This window comes from Lepisma saccharinum, chromosome 16 (genome assembly GCF_977018435.1).
Source record: "Lepisma saccharinum chromosome 16, izLepSacc3.1, whole genome shotgun sequence".
NCBI lineage: Eukaryota > Metazoa > Arthropoda > Insecta > Zygentoma > Lepismatidae > Lepisma > Lepisma saccharinum.
Genome location: NC_139244.1, coordinates 616,165 through 635,901, shown reverse-complemented (window position 1 = coordinate 635,901; position 19,737 = coordinate 616,165). Strand labels below are relative to the sequence as shown.

At 37.9% G+C, this 19,737-nt stretch overlaps 1 protein-coding gene across 3 annotated transcripts in view; it reads right to left on the bottom strand.

Annotated features, from left to right (window-relative positions):
• The window catches only part of LOC146000181 (uncharacterized), a 33,100-nt gene that overhangs the window by 7,486 nt on the left and 5,877 nt on the right, over positions 1-19,737 (bottom strand). For 2 of the 3 annotated variants that reach the window (XM_083137535.1, XM_083137533.1), the window contains exons 1-2: positions 11,391-11,474; positions 4,103-5,164 (exon numbers count right to left, since the gene is read on the bottom strand). In XM_083137535.1, the coding sequence (XP_082993661.1) occupies positions 4,103-5,016 (914 nt within the window). In that variant the 5' untranslated portion in view covers positions 5,017-5,164; positions 11,391-11,474. Of the gene's footprint in view, positions 1-4,102; positions 5,165-11,390; positions 11,475-19,737 lie in introns of those variants that run through there. The other variant, XM_083137534.1, reaches the window with a different exon arrangement.

Below are 19,737 nucleotides of genomic sequence, written 5' to 3'. Positions count from 1 at the left end.
AAAATAAAAATACTTGGTATAAGTGAAGTAAAGAAAAAAGGAAATGGGGGGAAAAAATGCTTGAAGGAGGAAATGTATTGAGATATTCAGGCGTACCAGTTGGAAACAGAGCAAAAGAGGGAGTAAGAATTATAGTAACAGAAGAAATAGACAGAAGAGTAAACAGCTGGGATCCAGTAAATTCAATAATAATGACTCTAGACATAGACTTAGAAGAAAAGATTAGACTGATTCAAGTATATGAACCAACCGAAGATGCTAATGTGAGAGACAAGGAAGAATTCTACACAGAATTACAATCAAAAATTGAAAAAGCAGAAAGAGGAGAAATGGGGAAATTATGGGTGACTTAAACGGAAGAGTGGGAAATGATCACTTGAGTGGATTCGGAACACTAGGAAAATATTGAGGAGAAATTATTAAAAACGAAAATGGACAGAGAATCGTAGATTTTTGCAAGGCCTTCTTCAAACATAAAACAATACATCAAATTAACGTTTGAAGGCAAGGGAAGAAATGCCAAAAGCATCATAAATTATATGATATACCCACAACAAATAAGACAACATATCAGAGACATAAAAGTAATAAGAGGAGCAGAACTTGGAACAGACCACAGGCTGCTGGTAGCAGAAAAATAGTTTTACACAGGGATGAAGAAGGAAAATGAAAAGACCTATTACAAAATAAAAACAGAAGAGTGAAGGAAAAAGAGAAAAAACAAGAATATTAGAATAAAGTAGGAGAACGACTAAACCAAGAAACATTTGAAGATGAAGATATAGAGGAAATGTGGCAAAAAAAGGTAAATACAGGAGAAGAAAAAAGCATGGAAGACACATATTAGTACAAGAAGAGATGAAGACCAATTAGATTATCTAGAAAAAAGGAACACAGCTAAAAGAATAGTGAGAGATGTAAAGAGGAAAACATGGGAAGAAGTAGAATCACAATACAAAGAGAATAAGAAAGGATTTTGGTGCATAATAAAAGGAATAAGAGGAAAAGATGGAAGAAGTGTAAGAAACAAAGCAAATAATCAGAAAACTTGTATTGAAAATGTGTTGAAAACATGGAAAGAATACTTTAAAAGTAAATTTGAAAAGGAAGACAGGAACAGCAGATGGGAGGATTGGAAAACATAATAGACAAAAAACAGGAAGAAGTAGAAGAAGAATACAAGAGCCGGATAAGAAAGAAGATGGGAATGAGATAGGAGAACTAGTAAAGGAAATTGAAATAGGAGAAGTACAGTGAGTTTCTCCGTCCCTTGTGCACCTAACGGCCAGATGCAAACTCCTATCAAATTGCTTGTGATATCTCCACTATGGAAACTGCTATCTTCGAAATGACTTCAAGTTCTCAGAATTAGTTAAAATTACATTCAAAATAAGCATGTTAATTGTCACGGGGGATGTTGGAAATGTTGTCTTCGTGCATCCACACATTTCTGGCATGTTTGTGGGCTGATCCCGGAGATGTTTTAAATTTTATGCAATAATAGGCTAAAGATTTGCCATAAAATGTATTTTTTGTTCCTTGGCAGATAATGTAGGTGTTTACGTTTAGAAACCGCCTGGTGCAGAATGAAGGTTCAGTATGGAAGAAGAGAAATTTAAATGTGGTTAAAGTTTACATATTACATTGCCTTTTGTATGAGCTTCAACCCATCAGTACATATATTTTGTCTCCTTTCTTAGAGCCTCATAAACCCCATTAAATGATTATGAGATTAATGTACTTTCATCAAAAGTGTTACTACAAAATCCTTATGTACATTATTCTATAAATTATTTCTTTGAAGTGATTTTAATGAGTGATTTTTTAAAAATCACCTGATTTAAATCAACCAATCTACCTTGATTGCAATTAGGATGCTATCCAAGTTAATGTTTCTGACTACACACAAATATAATTTGATATGATTATTTATGTTTATATCACCAATTGTTTCATTGGGAATACTTTATTCATTTTTAATCGACAAATATGAAGGCAGTACTTTGAAAGAAAAATATATCAATAGCAATTCTTTTCTCACTGACTATCTAAGATGATAATTGTCGTGTATTGCCAGATTATCTGAATATCCAGATATCCTCACTAAAAATTTATGTTAAACTATTTTCAAAACTACCCCATGGAAAAATTACTCTTGTGCTTTCTTTCGTTTTTGTGCATTCAATTGAAGGCAAAAATGAGACTTCCAAAGTTGCCAACACAGTGGGGCACTCAAAACACGATCAGCCATGCTGATGCATTACTAGGCTCGTGGCTGTTTTACTGTCTCCTCTTTGAGGGTCTATTCTATTTAACTATGGAGCCTACAGAGATTGTCTGATTTGGTTTACTTTCCTTCGCCTCTCTGCCACTTTTGGCTAATTCTGAAGATAAGGATGAATGATGAAATTGATGAAGGGGCACTCGCAAATTACAACCATGTTCAGGTCAGGATTCCAACCCAGAATAATATATATAAGGATTCTGTAGATATCACAAACACTTTTGGTGAAAGAACGTTAATCTCGTAATCAATGAATGGTGTTAATTAGACTCAAAGGAAACAATATGGGGCAAAGTTCACACCAAAGGAAATGTAATATGTAAAATGCAAAAAAACTTAAATTTATCTTGATTTAAAATTCAATAAATTTTATATGCAAAAAAAAGTAAAGCATTTTGTATAGAATAATATACAAAATACTAATCATGTTAAACGACAATAAAATTTCATATAAAATATATAAGACCATTAGTTACGATATGTGAGTATACTTCGTAAGTAAACGGTCTTATATATTTTATATGAAATTTTATTGTTTACTAAAAGTGAGTAATTTGCAGTGTGCAAAATATGAATTAAACCACAAATACAGAGCATTCCCTGACATTCACTACGAGACTCGGCAGCAAGCGGCCCAATGTCAGCGCTTGTCTCTCCCGGTGAACGGGTCCGCAACAGTCGAACGCTACAGTCTGTTTTTTTTTGCTCTCCCTGCCTTCAGTCTCTTTCCCTTTCTGTTGATGTTGCAGACGAACGACAGTATAATCCTCCCTCGGAAGTTGTGTTGTGTCGTGTCAGTGTATTGAAGATTGTGGCTTAATATAGCACCACAAAAGTTTACATTACAACAAAGGATTTATCTTGTCGAGTGTTACTTCGAAAAGCGGAATTGTGGAGGTGCGACGACGTTTCACAATGAAATTTCCTGGTATTCCCGTTCCACATAGGACCACTATATTAAACCTTTGAAAGAAAAACGGGAAATCTAAAAAAATAAAGTATACAAAGACAATCCGCACACCATCCGTGAGTTAAAAGAGAGTATTGTATGAGAAATCGGGAGAATTACAATAGACGAACTTGCACGTGTAAATGCCAATTTCCTTCGGAGATGCCAGGAATGTGTTGCAGCAGAGGGACATCATTTTCAACACCTTCTGGAATCAAGGTTAGTACACAATATGAAAACTGTAATTTTAATAGCCGACTCTAGCGACTTTCGCGAACCCGTTCACCAGGAAAGACAAGCGCTGATGCCGGGCCGCTTGCTGCCGAGTCTCGTAGCGAATGTCAGGGAATGCTCTGTAGAATCATTATCATTCAACTATAAATAAAAATACAGCTCATATTTTGCAAACTATCATTAAAAATATTGCCAAAATTCAGCTACAAAGTTATAAAAAGAAATGCAGGGTGATTCAAAAGTTTGACAGCATGGGACAGCTCCATTATTAGTATAGATAGTGAAAAATGGAGGGAAAAGCTGTTGGAAAAGTTTAGTTTTTAATCCAATATGCTTGAATTTTTACCATACAGGCTGTGAACTTGTACAAGCCCACTGAGTAAGGAAAATACCTTGTTACCATGTGCTTTGTATTTAAAGGGGGGGGGGGGGTATTTACATTACCGCAAAACTGTTTGGTACTGTGTACAAAAGCTTTCTTATCATCAATTCTTCATTTACCAAGTACAATAATCATCCTCAATGATTTGCAGTTGTGAGAAGACCAGAATGAAACTTAAAATGGTGGAAAATGTTAAATCAGGAAACAAGAGTGCTCATAATAGGACTGGAAAATTAAATATATAACAACTTACCTATCAACTGACAACTTCCTGTTTTGTAGGGCTCTTTCAGTATTTAAGTTATACGAATCTTCTTCACAATCTCTACTTGAATCTTCTTCAAAATCTCGAACTTCTGACCTTATTTGACTTCCTGGAGGACTTTTAGAATCAGAGAAAAGTTGATGCTTCCCACTTGCTCTGGCACTACTTAAGTAATCTATATTTTTTTCAAAATCCTTAACTTCTAATTTCCTTAGAAGACTTTTAGATTCAGGCAAATACTGACACTTCCCACTTGACGTGGCACTACTTAAGTTACCTACATTTTCCTCAAAATTCTTAACTTCGGTTTTTGTTTTTATTAATGGAAGAGTTTTAGAATCAGATAAATGTTGACAGTTCACATTTGCTATGGCACTACTTAAGATATCTAAATTTTCTTCAAAATTCTTTATGTCCGATTTGGTTTTTATTAATTGAAGACTTTTAGAATCAGATAAATGATGAAACATTGCACTAGATCCAGCGCTACTTAAGTTATCTAAATTTTCTTCAAAATTCTTAACTTCTGATTTTGTTTTTATTAATGGAAGAGTTTTAGAATACGATAAATGCTGACAGTTCTCACTTGATATGGCACTAATTACGTTATCTAAATTTCCTTCAATATCCTTAATTTCTGATTTGATTTTTAATGCAGGGAAACTTTTAGTGTCAGAGAGACTATACTCTCCATTTTGTTCTTTCTTTACTGCAAGTCGAACCAATCTGACAGAAACAATACAGTCTAATTTCAGTTTCCAGTCATCCCTTGCCTCTCCATATAATCCACACGAATCAACCAACTCTTTGACAGGTGGTATCTTCAGTTCATCACTTTTAAAAGCTTTCCGACTACTGTTTTGCAGTGAAGTCAATGAGCACCATTTCCTGTATGTTGCCATTTCAACAGTTGCAATGATAGCCTCCAAAATAGGACAGGAACAAAAAACTTGTTTGATGCCTTAAACCTCAATAACTTGAAGTACGTTTCCAAGTGCACCCATCTCCACGAAACATTGATGTTTTCTTCAGAAGATATAACAATAGGATCTGAAATGGACAAGATTGATACATAAGTAGCTGCGAAAAAATAAATGTAGATAAAATTAGGCAAAGAGTTGTTGAAATACTGAAGGATGTTGGGAGCGTTAGTCGGTTGAAAGCTACTCACCCCTTGCTCATGATCTGGCATTGGCGATGGACGGAGACGGGTTTTCCCTAGAGATGGCAGGAGATGCTGGAGAGACTGCTGGTCTAGATGTTGACTGCGATACGAGGCAGCAGGAGATTTGGCTGCTTTATCATTGGGAGCGCTAGTTCTCCGGACTCAGGCTGGTTTTTTGCCTTCTGGCTCTCTGTAGTTTGGACCTCTACAATCATACTGCACTCTTGTTGCCACCTCGTGATGTTGTGATCTCTCGGAGTGGTCTCGTTAATCAGCATTGATGGTATTGTAGATGATGTGATATGGTGGTGATTTACCATCTCCAGAGGTTTTTATACTTCACGATTTCTTCATGACATGGTGGACTCTGCACCTCCAGCTGTTCACCTGTGGTATTCCTTGGTGCGGGTGGAAAGTTACAGTGGAGGTATACTCACTGCTGGTGAGGGCCGTTGCCTTGCTGACTGTGCAGAGCAGAGTGGAAATTTCATCTTGCTCAGCTCTGCATCCGGTAGAAGCTGGGGTGAATGAGCATTCAACCGGCGAGCTTCAAAGCGATGTTTTAACAAAATTGATATTTCTATTTTGATACTTCCAATTACTTCATTAATAAATGAACGAAAAAGACAGAACTGGAATATCATCTGTAGTTTTGGATATACACTACCATGTTATGGTGGTTGATATATCAACCGCCTGTCCATTAAAAGTTAAATTTGATCATAATCATAATGACGAAAATTCTCTGGATCAGGTGATTTCCAGATAGGCTTCTGAGCTTTCAAGAACTAACGTCACTCTCATCTTCAGGTATTTGAAGTGCAGAGATGTGTCAGGGTAAGGTTATATGTATTTGGTATGGGAGGGGTTCAGTGTAGGTTGTGGACCAATCAGGTGCTCTCTCTCCGACGTCCATGCTCCCATTCGACTATCGCTAACCAGGCTGGGTTCAGTTCAAGTCCCGTGACCCTGTGGAGGTTTTCCATAACCTTACCCTGACACATCTATGCACTTCAATACCTGAAGATGAGTCATGTTAACTCTCACAAGCTTCGAAGCCTATCTGGAAATCACTTGGTTGATATCCAGAGAAAACCTCATCATCATTCGCCACCAGGAAAACTTCAAGAATTATATCATATAATCATAGTTTGAAATGGGAGCATTCCAGCATCTGAGTTGAGTATGATGACAGAGGCTACACATGCTAATATTTTTTGTTGTTGAAATATGCAAATTATATGCATTCACAAACAATTAATGCAATTAAAAAGAATAATAATTTCCAGATTGATATTTTGTTATTTACATGGAGTATGGCTACTTTTGTGGAATGCCCCTATATGATGTGAACTGAATCTTTAACAAATGGGCTGCACAAAGAAATTAACTGCATGCTAACAAACCAGTAATGTGACAAGTACCTCATGAAACCAAAACTGAGTGCAAAAGAACCTGCAACTCCTGTGCATCTAACACCCATGGATGAAGGGAAAAGTGCACGAAGGATTCTGCTGGAAGGTTCTTTTGTTTGTTGTTGCTCTATGGTAGTGAGGGAAAATTTGGTGACCAGTCCAGAAGCCGGAATGCCCTTCTAGTAATAATTCTAGATCATGGGTGAGGAGCTTGAGGCATTCATTTATTTATAAATCTGTTTTATTTTTTAACATCCTGAATGTGGAAAAGCCAAAAATTAACAGTTGCTCAACATCAAGGAAGATTTGTGCATTCTGCCTGTCAAGCAAGAAGAGGATGACCAGATTCTTCTGCCGTCATTGCTCCAAAGCTATGAGTGGTGTACACCAAAGTGTTGCTTTGAATGCACACGAGATTTATAAAAATGTAATTTTGCATTCCTGCAAGTTATTCATGTCTGTTGTACGTAAATAAATAGTAACTTTTGTAGTAAATAAAACATGTTTTACAAAAATTGATACTGTGTTTTAATTCTGAAGAATTCAGTAGTCCAGCAAAAAAATTGATTAGCTTTAACGTTTGGCATAGAACATGTTAGCTTTCTAGGGTTAACAGAGATAAATAGAAATCGAACTACGTAAAAATGCTTGTATTCCATGATGAAATCAGAATTAAAGAATTACAACTTGGGCCATCTTTTATTTATTGGTGCTTATAACTTTACATTGTTAGGTTAGATATGCAGTTTGACGCTGATAGCAATTTTGGACGTTTTGGTTAGTTTGAAAGAACTGAGTTTGGTGGCATCATTTGCACTTATACGTAGTTTCCGCACCCTAAAATACATTATATATTACATAAAGCATCAAAAGTTATCATTTTAAAAATATAATTCTCCAGGGCGTACTGTCCACCAATCGCCCCCTCCCCCTGAAGGTATTCATTTAGCCCTGTATTTTATTATATTCTATAAATAGCTCCAATAATTGTGGTTATTCACAGTGAAATATCTGGGCAGTAACATTTACGGTAAGCCAAGTAAAATGTGACAAAATCAGGCAATACAACATTTTGAAAAATAAATGTATATTTTAAAATTACGGTGTGACTAGTTTCACCAAATCTTCCTTTGAGCTAATTCCCCCCAGGTTTAAACTTGTTCATGCACATGAACTTCAACCTGTCCTGGCCTGTTTCATGGATGTCCACGTTCTTTAGTTGTTGGCATTATTTTCGTGTGGCTGACAAGGAAATTTTTTACCTCCACACCAGAGTTGGAAAAATACTGCAAGGTGTTCCGATATGAACTTCTGCTGCTAACATGTCACCAGACATTGGTATGAAGGCAGTGTTCGAATTGAAGGTGGAGAAGCCAGGGAATTCCCCCTTCTACTTTTTTCACCCCCAGCTCTCCATTTATATTTTCATTCCGAACCAGGGAAAGAAAATTTCCCCCCTCTGAATGTGTATTCTATTATTATTTGGGATGGCATGACAGTCATTCACTGTTTGAGGCATTAATTCGAGCACATTCATGATGTGAAAGAAATTACAGTCATTACACTTTAAATATTTTATGGGTGCACTTCTTACTTAGTTATTTGTAGTAGAACTTTGTCTTTTCCATGTTCTATTGGATTTACTCAAACAGTTTTCATTTCACCTACAGAGAAGAAAGGCTAGTGTAATTATTGCATGGCAGGAACTGCCTGTGGTAATAAAACCACTAACTTCAATGATAGAGTACCCTGGAGAAAGTGGAAAGATGTAGAATTTTAGTTCTCAAAACAAAGCATTTATGAGTGTACCAGTAACTGAAATATCTGAAGCCGATGAGGAAATATTTCAGATAATTTTCAACTCTACGTACAGGAACAATTTTCCTGTGAAAAAATTTACTGAAATAATGCTACAGGGAGGACACCATGATGCAACACATTAATTATGCATCAAAATCAGTAGCGGCGATTGGGTGCTAAAATTGAGGGGGGGGGGAGGTTGAAAGGATGGTAACACTTCCATATGGTCCGCACGGATTTCTTCATTTTTACAGAAGAAACTACTTACGGGAAAGAGTTTCTGTAGCATTTAGATGTTCGTGGAGGTATTTTATTTCATCGTGGAATCTATTTCACCGGGAATTCATGTATTTTTCAACAGAAATATCTCTCCGACGTACAATTGCCGTTGCTTTCATTTCCTTCCACGACCTGAACCAGATGTTGCACACGTTTGATGACATAACCCCCTGTCGGTGTTTCCAACCACACAGTTGTCTTGCAAGAAGATTACAATATTAACTGTTTGCCTAACCTAATCTTGCCGTCCATGGTTTGTGGGGCTATTCATGAATTGGGGCTATGCGTGCATGGTTCGTGGGGATTTTTTGGTTGAGAAGGTTGGATACACTGCATACCCACTGATGATCTACCACGCTAGTCAAGCTGTCTCGCCATATTGTGTGTTTCGCAAGCGAAGAAAGGAAGAACAATAATTACTCCTCATGTCAAAAATTGAAGTTATTTTCGTAAAAAAAGCAAAATACTACCTTGAAGAATCTTTTGCAATGCAGAATAGGTAAGTATGAATCTTAAAAAGGACGAAATAAACGAGTGAGAGGTGTTGGGATCATACGGAAGTAGTAATGAAACGACAGTTTCATTTTTCTTTGTAAACAAGGCTTAGCAATAAGAGGCCATAATGCCAGGGGCAAAAAGGGGGGGAGAGGGGGCAATTGCTAACACCACTCCCCCCCTAGTCCTTCTACTGATCAGCAGTTCTGAAGTTTTCCCCCCCTTCTGCATTTTCTTCAATTCAAACACTGTATGAATTGGATTTCTTCAAATTTACAGGAGAAAGTACTTGCGGAATTGAGTTTCTGTGTAATTTTGGAACGTCGTAGAAGTGTTTTCACACATTCTTCAATGCATTTGGCTGCTAATTCATGTATTTTTCTATAATAATGTCTGTCCGATGCACGAAAGCTGTTGCTTGCATTTCCATCCATGTACTTGAACCGGATGTTGCGAGCATCTGATGACGTAACACCCGGTAAGTGTTTCCAAACACACAGTTTTTTTCACTATATTGCCCACCCTAAAGCAACCTAACCTTACCGTGATTGTGCGTGGGGCTATCGTGAATGGTTTTTGGGGCTATTTGTGGATGGTCATACTATCCCGAATGGTTTTCGAGGCTATGCATGAATGGTTTTTGGGGCTATGCGAGAATGGTTTTCAGGGCTATGCGGAAATTTTTCTGTTAAGAGGGTTGAAACACTGCTTTGCCTTTTGAAACACAACGCTAGTCAAGATTTGCCCGCCATTTTGCGTGTTCAGGAAGCGAGAAAAGAACGAACAATAATTACTCGATATGTCGACAATAAATACTAATTTCGGTAACACTTTACTATACCGGAGACGGATTTCTTCAAATTTACAGGAGAAAGTACTTACGCAAATCATTTTCTGTAGCGTTGTTGATGTTCGAGAATGTAGTTTTGTTCCATTTTAATGCGAAGGCATGTAGTTTTCTACGAAAATCTATTTCCAACGCGCTATTGCTGCTGCCGCCATTTGCTTTCTGCTCGAGAGCACAATATGCTCTCGTATTGTCCGTATATGCTAAATTGAACGAAAGGAATGCTAATGGAACCTAACCTAACCTAGTAGGCATACCTCGTTCCCGTGATGGTTCGTGGGGCTATCGTGAATTTTTGAACTAACGTCAATGGTTTTTGGGGCTGCCCGTGGAAGGTTTGTGGGAAAAAAGGAACAACAGTAAGTACTCGTTATTGTAAGAAAGAGACATTATTTTAGTTAGAAATTCATTATTTCACCTAAAGAAATGCCTTCATGGCATGGTGCTAAGCACAGGGGAACACTTTACCTTTTTTTTTTTTAAAGAAATGTTCCGCAATGCAGAATAGTACGTTAGCAATGTAAAAAATTGCGAAATAAATCATTGATAGGTGTCTCCGGTATAGTAAAGTAGCACCCTAATTTCGTTAAAAATAAAAGCGAAATCCCTTGTTAAACAATCTTTCGCAATGCAGAATAAGTAAGTACGAAAGTCAACAATTACAGAATAAACGAGTTACAGTCGATTCCCGACTTTGACAGTTTTACCTATTGTAGTAAATCATAAATGCTTTCATTTCATGTTAGGTTAGGCAGGTCAGGTTTAGGGTGGTTAGAATTTAAATTCCTTCCGTAAATACTTACAACGCCTGTGACGTAATTACATTACATTACTAAATGCTTTTGTTGTTTGGTAAGGCAGGTCAGGTTTAGGGCTATTGGCATTAACATTACTGCTGTAATATCCAATACTTTCTGCTTTTCTCATCACCTGGTGATAGTAGCACCATGTGTTATTCTCACCACCTGGTGAAATTAATGGTGCATAAAATATTGGACGTGACATTTATCTAGGTAACGGTCTTTTAAATAACTACTTGCATCAGTATGTCCCACATTTAGACAATTATTTTGGTATTGTGTAACTTAAGCCATTTTTTATATATAATGGTTGAATCACAGAGAAGATAATTTATCTTCTCTGTGGTTGAATGCATGGGTTTGAAGCAGATGTACTGATTTAGTACTGAAGGTACGTACATTTCTTCAAAGGAAGTGTCATTATTACTGATCCACAAAAAATAAGTCCGAAACAAAAGTATCAGGAAATACTCACTCATTCATATTTTGAATTGGTATGATGAACGTGCCACGTCTATGAATTATACAATTTGAAGAAACTTTCACGATCAAATATAGTGCCCAAACCCCAGGTACAGTGCCATCTGTTGGTTAACTATTTTGAACATCTCGCACACAGTTCTGCATGCTAGATAATATCTTCTGTCTGGGGCCACAGATTAGAAATAGGTGGGCTGTGACAGTGACCGACCAACGTAGCACTAGCAAGTAGGGGTGTGCGGGACAGAATTTTTTTGGTCGGGACGGGACAAAGTCGGAAATTTTTTTGGGACGGGAAATGTTCGAAATTTCCCGAAGCTCTGAAAATCTCGAATTATACAAGTCATTTTCAACTTGAGTGATTGTTTTTGCACTTCTGGAATAAAAAAAAATAATAATAATAATTTCCGATAAGTTCCAGACACTTGCAAGGCAGAAAACGTCGCGAATTTTTTTTTTTAAATTACCATTCGGTATTTACACACTACTCGGGATCCAGAAAAGTCGGGAAGACATTTCCCGAAGTCGGGATCGGGACGGGAATTTTTTTCCAGATCCCGATTTTTCGGGATCCCGCACACCCCTACTATTAAGTCAAAGGTTTACTAAACAGGTAAACACATTTTTTATTATTATCGATTATCTCTTGGCTTCTGTGAAAATAACGTTTGAATGGGGCTGTTCATTGCCAAACTTTTCCGCCAGAGGCGCCACCCCTGTTGTGTCACTAAAGAATTTCGTTCGTCATCTGGTAACCCTAAGCTTTAAATTGGAGCGCGATAGGATTTCTATTCAAGCATTATTTTCAATGAAAGTAAGAATTTCTCGTGTAAATCGATAATAAAAATGTGTTTAGCAAACTTTTAAGATTATGTAGCAAGTCATAAATTTTCGAAAATTACATTCTCCTGAACCTAAGAATTCATATATTAAAGCGCAACGGCAGGGTAGCTCAGACGGATAAAATATAGTATCATACGTATAAAGGGACCGTTCCAAAAGTCGCACGAGTTTAACGCGTTAAACGAGTTATGGTAACTGGCTGTCCCATAAGTGCTTCCGTGCATTTCGTGAGGTTCGCACGGTCCAGGAGGCTGGTTTGTTCGGTGAGAATCGTCTGCTGCTTGTAGACCTCGCGCGTGCATGATGACTTCAAACTGAACAACTTCGGAAAATGTATTATAATTTTAGCAGAGAGCGATATGAAGCAACATGCGCAAGATGAGTGTGCCATAAATGTTCTTACAATGTGATTAAAATGAGTAATAGTGTTCACAGCAGAGTTCATTTCTGCCAGCATGCCTTCCGCTTGACGGCATGCGGAAAATTTGTATAAACAAGACGCTGCGCCTGCGCTTTCGTCTAGGGCGTCCCATAAATCTAAAAAATAACTGGTTTCACCAGGTTCACGAGGCCAGTTACTTTCGTTCGATTCGTTCGTTTCATCAAGACTTTCGGAACGCACAATATGTTTCAGTCAGAGGCGTCTCCTGAACGCATGCGTCAATTGTGGGAAAAAGGACAGCTTGCTCTGCGACGACATTAATGAGTATTTCTACATTCTAATTTCTTCATATAGGAGAAGTATTTATTTTACACGAGAGCTCTCAACTAAGATTATATTTCATTGCTTGGAGCTGAAGTGACGCATGCGTCAATTGTGGGAAAAGAATTATTACTTTCTTTCACTTCAGATCCAAGAAATGTAATATAATCTTAGTTGAGCGCTCTCGTGTAAAATAAATACTTCTCCTATATGAAGAAATTAGAATGTAGAAATGCTCATTAATGTCGTCGGAGCGCAAGCTGTCCTTTCTCCCACAATGGAGTCAATTAGTGGTGACGTCACAGCAGACGGCGCGCTGGGACTAAGTGTTCGCAACGAGAGAACTTGTTTTCTTCCTACCCATTTCAATGCTATTTTCCTTCGGAAGGGGTAGCTTTAATTATTGTGACAGCAGTTATGAAACAAAATTATGGTGCGTATCGTACATCAATGAAGAGATGAGATTTCGGAGAATACGACTATATATCACACATATCTTACAGAGGATAAAGTAAAGAATAACCGGAGTAAGAAAATCATGCATTTTCAAAACATGCCGGTTCATAGCAGAGCCGAAGCTCACCCGATCTCCATTGACCATGCGCATCATGCACCGCATGCGTTCAGGAGACGCCCCTGATGTTTATGCACAAAGAGCAACGTAACGTAATTTTGGTCGTCCCTAGCTGCCATGGGTCTATAATACAAAAATTTAGATATTTACACTACGCTTTCATGTTTCCTTTTGTTGCGACTTGCGAGTATGTGTTCATTCTAAGGCGAGAGTAGGAATTAGAGAATCTCCCAACATTACAAAGAAAAAAATGCATTAAGTGAGTTATCACATGTTACTTATTTTTATACACTATGCCCTATCCGATAACTTAATATTATCATGTTTTCTTTGTATTAAGCAGACATTTCCCCTCCGTATTTTCGTCCTTTTTGTTTTGCGTTACAACAATTATAAAATTACAATTCCTGTAAATAAGAAAGCCCTAGAGGTTGCGAGACATGAAACAGAATATGAAATATTTCTTGTAATAACTAATATTCTCGACAAACGTGTTTGTATAAAATACTAACCATATTTACTAGCCATGAGGAAAAGTATGATATCACTTAAAAAGAGGAGTCGGTTATTAATAACTATAAAAATAGAAGTACAGTCGCGTGGAATTATTATGTATTATTCTATACCCGATTCACAACAATAAAGCACTTAAATTGTGAAAATTGCAAGTGACGTAAGCAAGCGCTATGCAAATTTTAAGGCTTTTTTGAGTTCCGATATCTGTTGTTGTTGACAAGCGTCTTATTAAAATTCTTAGTTTCACAGCACTGATTATTTATCTATCATGGTGAGACATAATTTCCTAGGTTAAGATGAAATTAAACTTGCAATTTAATGTAATAGCAGCACGTTCAGCATCAAATTCACCATGTATTTAAATGGGAGAACAATTATTGTCCATCAAAAGCAAGGGGACACAACAGGGGTGCTGCCACCTGCAAGAGTTTGCTTTACCAGGCCCATATTCATTCTATTGCGCTCCAATGTAAAGTTTAGGGCAACCACCAAATGACAAACGGAATTATTTTGGAACACAACGAGTCTGGCGCCGCCACCGGAGATGTGTGGGAATGAACAGTGGTTTGCGTTTCATAACAGAGTATCAAATACTCTTTGGTTTCATCAAATATGTCAATTTGCTCCGTGAATTGAGGCGGGAACATGAGGATTGGTATAATTATTTACGTATGGACATAGACACCTACTGAAATTATTAACGCCAGGAACTACAGAAATTGAAAAACAAGACATTATTCATCCGTCTGGCATGATCATGAAAGACTGACTACAAAATATTACGTGTGGACCAGGCTCTACGTGTGGGCGGAAAGTTTGACGTCTTGGATGAACTGAATAAAGTTTGATGACCGCTCGAAGGTCGGATTTGAATCTCCGCCTGGACATGGATGTTCTCTGTGATGGTCCGTTCATCAATTTCATCACTCATCGTCGCGATGAATCAAAAGTGGCAGAAAAGCGACGTTAAATAACACAAATACAAAGATTTCGGCGATGAAAGCATTTCCTCCGAATTTCAAAATCAGAAACTCGCTCATTCGTTCAGACGAACATTTCTAAATCCCACTGAAAGAAATTTCGTTCAATACTAAAAGGCAAAGAATTTTTAACTTCTAAAGGTTATTTCAAGAAAGTAGCTGGACTAAAGTTACCAATTTCTACAAGTAACGCGATACATCTAGGGTTCTAACACTAGAGTTCCGGACTTATTTACTTAGTAATGCTTACAGATTACATACAACTAAATCAGAGTCACCGTGCAAGGATTTATTCATGTACACTGTGACAATGATTCTTAACCACTGCTTCCGGAAAAATAATTTTCTTCACAATACAGATTTTTCTTAATGTAACTCATGTGGAAATTTATGATTACAGAGAAAGATGTTCTTTAAGAAACAGGCTACGTAATTGTTTAAATCACGCGAAGAAACCAAACTCATGCATCTAGCGGATTAAATATTAAAATCGGTCTGAAGACACACGAAAAGTCCCATTCGAAGAATTATCCTTGAGAAATACTAAACAGTCGATTGAAGCTTGTATATTTGGAGAAGCAATATGGACGACGACAAAGGCATAAACTTTAAGCAACGCAAACACCTACTCCGTTGTTGCTATTGCCACAAGTTTAAGGCATACAAAACCGTATTTGCTCTCGCACGAAAGTTACGGCAATCGAAACTTCAACAGTGAGCTATGTTATTTTGTCACTTCGAACTCAAAGTAATTGTAGCTCTGAAGCATTTTTATTTGCCCCCAATTAAGTGTGACAATTCCATTCATCTGAAATCTGAATTCGAGCATCGTGCTCTCAGGAGTCAGATCTTTGTACTTCTCAAAGAAGAGAGCACAGCGTTTTGCTTCCGAGTACAAAATTTGTTTCGGTGTAAATAACTCGTCGTGTTTGTACCCAGGGACGTAGACAGGATTTACTTACAGGTGAGGCCCAACTTTTGATAGATTGATTTGGTTCATTTTACATCGCTTTTCTTCCACTTTCGGCTAATCGCGCCGATGATGATGGATAGTGGTATGATGAAAGGACGATCACGTGCACACCTTGGCAGGGCGCAAGCCCCACAGGCTGTGGGTGCAGGTCCAATAAAGTCAATGGGGTCATTACAGGGCGGAAGTGTCTCTGACTGTACTTGAGTGCCATATGAAAATAACACTCCATACGACCTCAACCTTAGACAAATATTAGGGGGAAATAGTACTTAAAGAACAATCTGCAAGTCTTTACCTGTCACTATGTAGCTACACTGTGATTAGTGTATTCCTAAATTACTACTCTTGGCAGTAGTGGCGGATCCAGGAGGGGCGAATTCAGTCGGGTACCTCACATTACCGAGAACCAATTCTAGCCTATACTTACACTGTTTTATATGAACACTATATCCTTCTGTTAACAGGTACTAACCATATTTCAGAGAATAGCGTTTCTTAACAGGATTCTAGGGCTGGAACAGGCTTACATGGTTATTATTGTATGTCGTTATTCTCATAATTCATCCCGTTGTCATGGTAAACTGAGGTATCAGATGTGAGGAGTAAAGTGAATAAACAAAAACCCATTCCCTGAAGGTGTCTCGGGTTTGATCCCCTTTTCAGGCCTTTTAGAGTGGATCGGATCCATTTTAAACTGTAGGCCCAGTTCCGATTAGCCTATCATGAACAAAAAAGTGAGCTTAAATCAAACTTTTTTAAAAAAATCTCTTTTCTTTAAGTCTAAAGGAAGAGACTATAAGAAATCAGCATAATACTATATATAAAAAACCTGGCAGTTGGGAGAGAGGATAGCCCTCCTCGTTGATCCGCACCTGCTTGACAGAACGTTACCGACCACATTTAACCCAAAGAACAGAAAATCTCTGATTTTTGTACTGCTCAGAAGATACGCAGAATGTCGTGGAATTTGCGAAAAACAGTACAAATAACATAATACACTAAATGTGCATTAGCTCGAGATTTAATGAGAATGAAAAGTACGTAGGGTCTCTCCATGTGGGACATTTGCATGTGGTGTCAGCACAGTTTCCTGGTATACATGGAAAAAGAGCCGGCCAATATAGCTGAATATCAGTTTTTTTTTAAAAAAATCAGCACCTTAAAATCTATTATACTTTAGTTTCTGCAAACTTCCACTGTAAAACAGTGTAATTTGGCAAAATATCGAGGGAAGCACGGCAGTGCCGGATCTATAAATCTTGTGCCCTCCAGCGAAACATTGCTGTATAAAATACACATACTTGTGAAAGGAAATGTGAAAGCTTTTGCTGTTATTCAGTTCCTTCAGTGCATGTGGGTTCCGTAACAGGACCGGAATCTTTTTCTAGCACAATTTAGAATCGGTCCAAGTTGAGTTTCGCTTCGTTTCAATACCGAACTTGGACCGTATTGAAATAGATCCGGAAAAGAAGGTTCCTGGACTGAATTGAAATACTTTAAAAATAAAAAAGGTCCTTTACGGTTCAGAACCCATTTACGATAGCTGATTTTCTCTTCCGGACCGGAATTGAGTTTATTTACTAAATCCTGGACCTTTAACAACCCTGTTTAGAATGCAACGAAGCCCTATTTCCTTCGTTTAGGCGATTCAACGAATTTTGACCTTAACATCCAGTTGCTAAATACAGCTCTTTCCCTACGTTGCAAATATTCAAATTAATAAGTATCGTAAATTAATTGCAGAAAAAAGTAAATGTTACAATTACTAATTTTTAAAAGTAGCTAGTTATAGGTGGAATTCCTTGTATCGTAGAATTCTAATCGTGAGCTGTGCTCAGAATATCTGAGCGATGCTCGCTGAGCAAGATTTTCGCTCGTTGAGCAGACGGATCATTTACTTGACAATGTGTCCTCATTGATCAAAATATCAGTGCCTTTCAGTAATCTGTGATCAATATGGCTGCGTCGAGTGGACAAGATTTCTGTACATTTGAAAGTTCTTAATTATGTAATTGGTTGATGTGGACAAAATTGTCAAATTTTTTTTTTCCGCAACTATCCAAGACTACGGTGTATATCAATTTAATACAATTGGAAAATTATATTGACTCTTTTACTTTAACTTCCTTTGTAATTGGCTACGCTATATCGTTGGCCGTTAATCACAAACACTTCACGCAATTTTCCTCTTCTTAATCTTTGCCTCACGAGATCGAAACACAAAAACGGTATATTCTGTCTCTCAAAGCTGTGGCTAGCAAGGTTCAAGTTTGCTCAACGAACGAGCAAGTGAACAACGCTTGCCCAGCAATGTTTATTAGGCCGCCAAGTAGCTGAGTGATCACGTTGTTTGCTGAGCGCTCAGATACTCGACGCGTCCCAGATAGTTCACATGTGGGTAATTAAGAACTAGGAGTGTGCGAGACAGAATTTTATTGGTCGAGACGGGAAATTTTTTATATCCCGACATTCGGGACGGGAAATATTCGCAATCTCCCGACTAAGTCGGGAAATTTTCGGGACGGGAAATGTTTGAAATTTCCCGAAGTTCTGGAAATCTCGAATTCTACGTCATTTTCAGCTTAAGTGATTGTTTTTGCATTTCTTACAATGCAGAAAAGGTCGAGGATTAACGACTTTCTAAAATGACCATTCGGTATTTCCAGACTTTTCGGGATCCCACACACCCCTATTAAAAACTTTCCTAGACTAAGAGATTCATTAACAAGAAATTTAAACTTTCTATGGACTCTTTGCAGACATGGAAAGACATCAGAAGATCCTCATGGCTTTAGTAATCCTCTTAGCCTCACTTCGTAGTTGTTCTCTGGAGCTGGAAGTCGGTCTTCATCCCAAAACTCTGACTCAAGAGAAAGATCTACAAGATTGTACGCGTCATGTTATCAGGATGTATTTCCACACTAGAGGAACCACAATGTTCGTGGCGGATGACGTCGAGAAACATCACCACGACCTCATCCTGAGAAATCTCGAGCAGCCATCCATGATGGTCGACGTACGAGAGGGACCCATGTTGGAAATAACGTTGCGGATCCAGTCGTGGTTAAAACGAAGACACGAGGTGAACTTTGTCATGAACCTGAAGGACTCGGCAGATATTCATGGCGCGTTACTTAACATTTCCGATTCGGTAAATTCGAAATCGAATGGTAAGTTCCTTATCGTTGTTCATAATGAGAAAACAGGTATAGATGATATCCGCAAGATGTTTTTAGTTCTCAGGGCTAGAGCTAAACCTGTAATCAACGTGATTGTACTTGTTCCAGAGAAGGAGGAAGATTCTATCCACGGGAGGGCCGTGTTGGTGTACACGTATTTCCCATTCTCAGAGTCCCATTGCAGGGACGTAGGTAAAGTAGTCCTCGTAGATACATGGGCAGGCAACCGCTTCATTGTCGGAGGAAATCTATTTCCTAACAAAGTGGAAAATTTGTATCAATGCCCTTTTAATTTTCTTACCATTTACCAAATCTTTTATTTCGGACACAATATTAAGTATTCTCTTTATGGAGATTACGGTGGGTTCCTGCAGGTATTTATGAATAAGACAAACGCTTCCATGGGCTTTGACTTGACGTCCATCACGCAAAAACACAAATTTCCTTATGCATACCCAGGATACATAACTAGCAACGGATACGTTACTGGCGATCTAGTGGCAATTATTAGAGGACGTGCAGACGGTGTGGTGAAATACACACCCCTAAATGTTTCTCTTCACGTGTATTTCGA